At 46.5% G+C, this 6,939-nt stretch overlaps 1 protein-coding gene across 3 annotated transcripts in view; it reads right to left on the bottom strand.

The window, feature by feature from the left end:
* Window positions 1-29: 29 nt before the first annotated feature.
* TRPC4AP (transient receptor potential cation channel subfamily C member 4 associated protein) overlaps window positions 30-6,939 on the bottom strand; it is a 37,199-nt gene continuing 30,289 nt past the window's right edge. For all 3 annotated transcript variants that reach the window (XM_062505307.1, XM_062505306.1, XM_062505308.1), the window contains 7 exons: window positions 6,289-6,372; window positions 5,905-5,995; window positions 5,227-5,367; window positions 4,001-4,109; window positions 3,686-3,798; window positions 3,262-3,468; window positions 30-2,343 (listed from right to left, as the gene is read on the bottom strand). In XM_062505307.1, coding sequence (XP_062361291.1) covers window positions 2,206-2,343; window positions 3,262-3,468; window positions 3,686-3,798; window positions 4,001-4,109; window positions 5,227-5,367; window positions 5,905-5,995; window positions 6,289-6,372 — 883 coding nt within the window. In that variant the 3' untranslated portion in view covers window positions 30-2,205. The remainder of the gene's footprint in view (window positions 2,344-3,261; window positions 3,469-3,685; window positions 3,799-4,000; window positions 4,110-5,226; window positions 5,368-5,904; window positions 5,996-6,288; window positions 6,373-6,939) is intronic.

The following is a 6,939-nucleotide window of genomic DNA, read 5'->3' as shown; positions in this document are numbered from 1 at the left end:
TCCCACCTCCCTCCCATCCCAGCCCAGAGCCTGCTGCCACATCCATGGGTCTGGTCCCTCTCAATCTCATCACCATGAGATTCTTCAGGCATCTGGAATGGGCAGACATACCAAAGGAATGTGGCCCCAGTTAGGAGTTGCCTGTGACCCTCTGTGCATTGGGGCAGAGCCTTCTCCCTGGAGCCCAGCACGCTCCACCCCTGGAGGAGCTGCCAGGGGTTTCTTCCCTGTGCCCTTCTCTGCTGAATCATCCCAAAAGCAACGCCCAGCCTGTGCTCCCAGGCCTGGGAGGACCCCCAGAGATGGTGTGGGCACAGCTCAGCTTCCCCCAGGCCCTCTGTCTTTAAAACAGAGAGGGGAGTGAGGCTGCAGAGTTACAGCAGCAATCAGTGGATTAACTACACTGTGGAAAAGGTATCCCTTAACTTAAAAGCCTTTTAATTTGAAGCATTTATTTTTAAAGTGTACATCTATTACAGTTAGAAGAAGCAAAGATACACCAAAAATACAAATACCCAAGAACAAAAAAAGTACAGATGAGAAAGAAATGAGCTGAGTGGAGAGAAGGGAAGGGTGGAAGTGACCTGGTGAGGAACAGACGTGAAGCTGCCATGGCAAGAAGCTCCCCAGGGTACCCTCACCAGAGCGGGATGCAGCTCCCATGGAGGGACACCAGGATCCCCAGGAGCTCCTGCAAGGCTCTAGCTTTATGCACAAGCTCAGCAGCTCTGACCACCCTGTGAGCCCACAGCAGGACAGAGGTGTGGGAGAAGAGAAAGGAGAAGGGAGATGTTCAGGGAAGTCCTACCCCTGGGGCTGGAACCTCCTTCACTCTTCCAGCTCCAGCACAGGGAGCCTCAGGGTGGGTTTCATGCTGCTGGCAATGAGACAAAAGGCTGCAGCTCTGGGACATCCTCAACCCTTTGGAGCCTGGACAGAGCTGAAGTAATCTCATCAAATAAACTAGAAAATGTTAAAAAAAAAAAAATCAGATGTGTGTTTCAAAATGGGCTTCTTTGAGCTGTAGCTGCAAGACATGTTTCTGACTTAAATATAGTGGCTTAAGTGCAGTGTATCTCATTCCTGGGTATCTGAATGCGTTGGAGCAATATGGTGTTGGTGAGCAGGCAGGGCATGTGCAGGTTTGGCAATAAGACTGCCAAAACCCCATTCCCCCTTTCCCAACATATCCTACAAAGTTATTTTCAACCAGGAGTGTTTATTCCCAGCATTTAACACATTCTGATTAAAACAGATCCAGGAAAAAAACGGACATCTCCAGTAAATATTGCACTTCCAAGATTAATGCGTGTGTTGATATTAAGGACTGAAAGCAGAAACTGACATAAGACTTCCAGGCATAGCAGGTTAACATCAAGAGCAATGGTCCTGAAAAGGATTTTAAAACCAGATTAGTTACCCAAGAAGGGACAAGCCGCAAGTTTAAAAAATTAGTACATTTTAATGCTAGTACTCCGTGAAAAAGCCAACCCCTGTTGCAATTCCACCACTGCTGAAATGTCTCTGTTCTCCAGCACTGCGAAAATACCTCCGGATGGGAAGGATCTGCAGTAAGGACAGCAGGAGCAGAAGTTCTCTCCTAATGCACGGACAGATTTAGTACCAAATGATCCAAAAGGTGATGGCAAAGAGGTGACTGGAGCTGGGGCTCTCAGGAATTAAAATCACACGCACGCACACACACTCATGCTCTAACCAACCCCAAAGCCCAGCAGAAGAGTTACACCTGCAGGGAGTCCTCGTGGCAGCTTTGCACGTGACTGGTGGTGGGGTCCCGCTCAGATGGGCTCCTTGGACCGACCCCACACTTGGAGGGCAATTGCTGTGCCTTTCACCTTGCTCGTGCTAGCAGCCCTGAGAGAGCCACACCTCAACCGGCACATCCAGAGAACCCTCATGTCAGCAAAACCCCTTCTGCCAGCCCCACCGGGCCGGGAGAGAGGAAAAAAATAATACAGGCTGGTTTGTGCAGGTGATTATTTTTATCCCAAAAAAACTGGAAGATACATCCCTGAATGTGTTGCCCAGAGAGCTGTCCGAGTCTCAGAGGTCAGGGCTGGGGGACGGCAGGGGTGGGACGCTCCGCAGCTCCAAGCTGCACACACACACTACACGGCGTATCCCTGAAAACGCCCGGGCTGCGAGGGACCCTCCGAGCTGTCCATCAGAAGCTGGAGGTGGGAATTACTCCTCAGAAAAGTCTCTGTCAATGTCCATGTACGCCTCGTCGATGTAGCTGACTATGGCACAGGGGGACGTCCGGTCCGGACTGAGCAGTATCGAAACAGTCTCTTTCCAGTAGGTAAAACTAATACAGGAGCTCTGTGGGCACAGACAACAGGGGGTGAGTGGAGGCCACGGCAGGAAACATCTCCCAAAGCTGAAAACCACGTCCTGTTCAGCCCCAGCTGCTCAGCCCCCCAGTGTGACCAACACTTTGGATTACCCGCTCTGCCTTCCCTCCCTGGGGACCAGCAGAAGGGCTGAGTGTTGAACAACTACACTCCCTACAACCAGCTGCCCACTCTCCAGATGCAGACAAGGACTCCCAGTGCCTCTGCCACCCATAATCCCAAACTTCTCCTTTACTCTCCAGTCCAAACACGAACTGGGACCCTGTGGTGCCACAGATACGCCGAGGCTGGAAGTAGCTCCCGCTCCTGAGATGACACAAAAACCAACACTCCCTGCTCACACCCCTCCTGCATTATTCCCTCAAAGCCAAAAGGCCACCCCAGCAGCCCAACACCAGACCATGTGTCACCCACATAACTAGGTAACTGGTTATTTCTACCCACCAGTCACCCAGGACAAACCAGCTCTGGCACAGAAATCTGCAGGCTGTTCCCTTGGCTTCCAGCAGCTACATCAGATATTTTTCCTACACTGTCTGCCACACCAGGAAGAGGGAACAGTGTGGCTAAGGTGCTAACTAGTCTGGGAACTGGATTCTGTCCTGCTTCCCCACCTCCCTGGCTATCCTGCCAGCTCTGCCTCTCCACCCCACTCGGCACTGGCAAGTCTCACTTCTGTGTGCCAGAGCCAAGACCCCAGGCTCTGTTCTGGAAGCCCAGAACCTGCCTTGTGGCAGCCTGACTATGAGGTAGGAAAAGCACCACAGGAGTTACAGGGGGTAGAACTTCCTCCCTTCTTTCCCTTCTCAACCTCCCATTTCTGCCAGGGGACTGGCAGACAGATGCTGCTGTGATTGACTCCTGCCATGCTAAGGGGATCACATACATTTTCTAAGCAGGTGCTGTCTTTATCCTTGTTGAGGTAATGCTGCTGCCAGAATCGCAGGAGACTGTGGAAGTTGTTCAGGATGAAGCCAGGGTATTTTTCTGTGTATTCCATCTGTTGCAAGGTGCGCAGATAAAAAGGGAGCTTTTCTTTCCTTCGGGCCAGCATTAGGATAACTAAACTTGTGTTCAAACAACTGACATTTTCCTGAAAGTAAAAATGACACAGCAAAAAAATCTAAATACCAAGACACCTGCTGTATACACATTCCTATAAAACAAGCCTGTGGAAAGCACACAGTGGAGGTGTTCCTGCACCTAGCAAGGAAAAAGGGACATGGGAGTCCTCCAGGGAAACCAGGCTCCTCCCTGCTCATCACTCCAGTCCCAGTAAGGAAACTGCAAGGTCCCTGCCAGCTCTTTACCTGTGTAAGTGTCTGCACGTGGATAATGTTGATGAGACGGAAGAGGAAGGACATTCTCATGGACATCTGGGACATGTAGGACAGCAGGCGGCACTCGGACAGGACTTCTGCAACTGCAGCAAGAGGAGAAACACAATCACCAGGTGCTGCAGGTTCAGACATGCTGATCCGAGCACTGGGGCAGTAAGAACTGGTGCTCAAACTGTCAGGGTGGCGTTTCCTTGTCTAACCCCCCAAGGTGTCAAAGCCCAGATTTAAATTGACCATTTTCACCACTGAACACCCCCCAGTCCCACCCCATTGCTTCCTGCTCACCTTTAGCATCAGACTGATTCTCAAAGCGGTCCAGGGACAGTGTGATGCAGCGAACGAGCATGTTTGAGTCCACCAGAGAGCTGTTGATCTGATTTAAAAATATCTGGAACTGAACAGAAACTTTTTAGTGTTGAATTTAAAAGTTTTAAATATATCATATTAAGGTTCATCACCTTTTTGTATCGTTAACAAGGTAAGAGGAGACATCACTCCCAGCCCTGACTCACCCAGCCTAAGCCAACGTTGGCACTGAGGGCTGAACAAAGGATCCCTTAAAAACACACTGGAAAGGAAAAATGCCATCCCAGCATCCCTAAAATCTCTTTTGAAGCTATGTCACTCCAATCAAAGTGAGATTTCATACACTATTTGTTTTGAAAGAGGGGGAATTCCTGCAGCTCCATGTTCTCCTACTGATTTTGTACAAACAGACAGCACTAGGGAGGAATACAGTGAGGGAGTCACACAGAATGAGAATTAAACCCAGTTAGAGATAAACAGGAAGCACATAGGAAATAAAAAACATTCTCTAGAATGTTTAGTTTACTAGACAAAGACCCCCAAAATAAATACAGATTTCTTCTAAATGCATTTAGACATCCCTTCTCCAAGGTCTCCCAGACCTAACAGCGATGAAAGAAAAATTACAGTAACAAAAGCAAGAGTATAAGGCCATTCAGAAACTACCTACCAGTTGATGCTGTATGTCCAAGGTGGACAAGAGCATGAAACCACTTTGCACAGAGCTGTCCATTGATCTGCAGCTCAATTTTATAATTAATTACATAAGCCATGGCTTCTTAAAACATCTCTAAATTCAAGTAACATCGAATATCTATGTCTGTTTGCAGTATTAAGTATTTTAAGCCTTATTCATGAGGGAATTCCCACTGCAAGCTTCAGTAAAAGATTTCTTGGAGCTGTCTCAATGTCCACAACTACCACTTAACTGGAAATTTGGCTGCTTCACAGGAAATGTTCTACTACCCTTGAGCCTGACCTTAGACCTGCCTGATCATGGAACAGGGTGATGTTTGCTGACCAACTCAGGACAGCTGGAGCACTGCTGAAAACACTGAGGGACTTTGGCAATTCATCCCTTCATGTTTATTGTGCCCCAAGCTCTAAAACCACATCAAACCCAAATGAATCTGAGGTTTAGTGCTATGTTTGGTTATAAAAGGGTGTAATTTGAGCCACAGGGGGCAGTTTTTACAAATATTTACCTTCTCATCTGTGTTGATGTACTTGTTGAACCTCTTGAATGCATCAATATTGAATTTCATCAGCTCTCCCAGAAGGTCAAAGTAACTCTGAAGCACATCCCGTGACTTGCACTCACTATCAACAATGCAGTAGAGGATATGCTGGCAGGGGAGGAAAACATGTTATTGCCACAGCCTAGTCCAAGCCAGCAGCACAACACAGACTCTGATTTAATCAGTATCTCAAGCATTTATCTGCAAGTTCTTGGATGTCTGACTGTCACACCACCAAACTAAAGACAAGAATTCAGATTGAGTCTCCTGTTAAAATAACTTCCCAGTGATGCAGGTTATACAAATCAGGTAATATATCTGGATGCCACAAGCAGAATTCACAGGTATTTTTTCTAAGTGTTCCCAGTATTTGTCATGGTTACACAAGAATAAGGGGTAGTTTTTTATTTATTATTATTATTATTGTTGTATCTATTGTGATTTCTCCAGTAAACTGGGATCCTGATTTATCTCCTTTAGTGTTTATTCCCCTACTACTGCAAGGGGGCAGGTCCAGTGGCCTTCATCTCCCCACTGAGTTTTAATCCCAGCATAATATTAAATACCAATTTTTTATCCACTTTTTGTTCACTGCAGAAAAATCCTTCTTGATTGCTATGGAGGATGCCTGACAAACTTATTTACCTCCAGGAGTCCTCTCTTGAGGAGGAACATCTGGTCTGCATAGGAGGTGGTGCCTCGCAGGAAACTTTCAACAGCCCTTGCTTGCCAAAACCTGAGAAAGAGAAGATAGGAGGTATTAGTTTTGGGACAAAGGAAGTATTTGATCACAAGTGTAATTTAAATTCAGTTTCCTGATCTGTTTCTTTCAACTCTGAAGCTGGAGTCAGACCTGTTGATCCTGCAGAAAACCACTGGCTGTGATTTCTTCACACCTGCACTGCCACCACAGCACAACAAAGCTTTTCCACAGCTTATTCTCCAACATTCTCAGCTGCTCTAAGCTGGATGAAACCAAAGCTACGTCACAGGGGTCTCAAACAGCTCACAGAGGCAAAGTGAACCCACCTGAAGGAGGATTCTGCGGGTTCCTTCTTCATGACCTGAAGCAGTCTGGTCAGCAAACCTCTCTTCCCATCACAGACAAGGCTCCTGCAGCAGGTGGAGAAATGACAGCTGAATAGAAAGGCTGGGCAAGCACTGAGCACTGAATCCAGTCACTGCTCCAGAGCTTTTGATGATTAAAATCTCAGTACTGAAGTACACAGTACAAATATTGTGCTAGTTCTACCAGTGGAAGAGTTCTCCTCCCTGCCCTCAGTAAATATCTGCCAATACCTGCAACATGACTTCCAAATAAGTCCTGTTATAGTTTGGGTTTGGCAATTTTAATATATCTACCTTTTATTGTGAAATAGAATTAGGAGTAAAAGTAAAGCAGGCTTAAAACTTAAAAGGGAATAAAGAAAAACTTTATTAACAAAACAAAGAAAAATAATAATAAATTTAGAACAGATTTTCAGACCACTCTCTTCTTTCTCTTTTCACATCTTAGCAACATACAGAGACACTTCAGTCAACTACTTACTTAAATAATCCTTTTCAGTTCACTTTAGGGAGAGGAGGTTTTTTTTTGTTTAGTTATAAGGATTTTTTTTAAGAGAGGAAATAACTAGTTCATTCCTGACTTCCCTTTTTTCAGGAATAACAGCCGCCCGG

The sequence above is a fragment of the Cinclus cinclus genome, chromosome 18 (genome assembly GCF_963662255.1).
Source record: "Cinclus cinclus chromosome 18, bCinCin1.1, whole genome shotgun sequence".
In the NCBI taxonomy this organism is placed as follows: Eukaryota; Metazoa; Chordata; class Aves; order Passeriformes; family Cinclidae; genus Cinclus; species Cinclus cinclus.
This window is presented reverse-complemented; position numbering and strand designations above follow the sequence as displayed.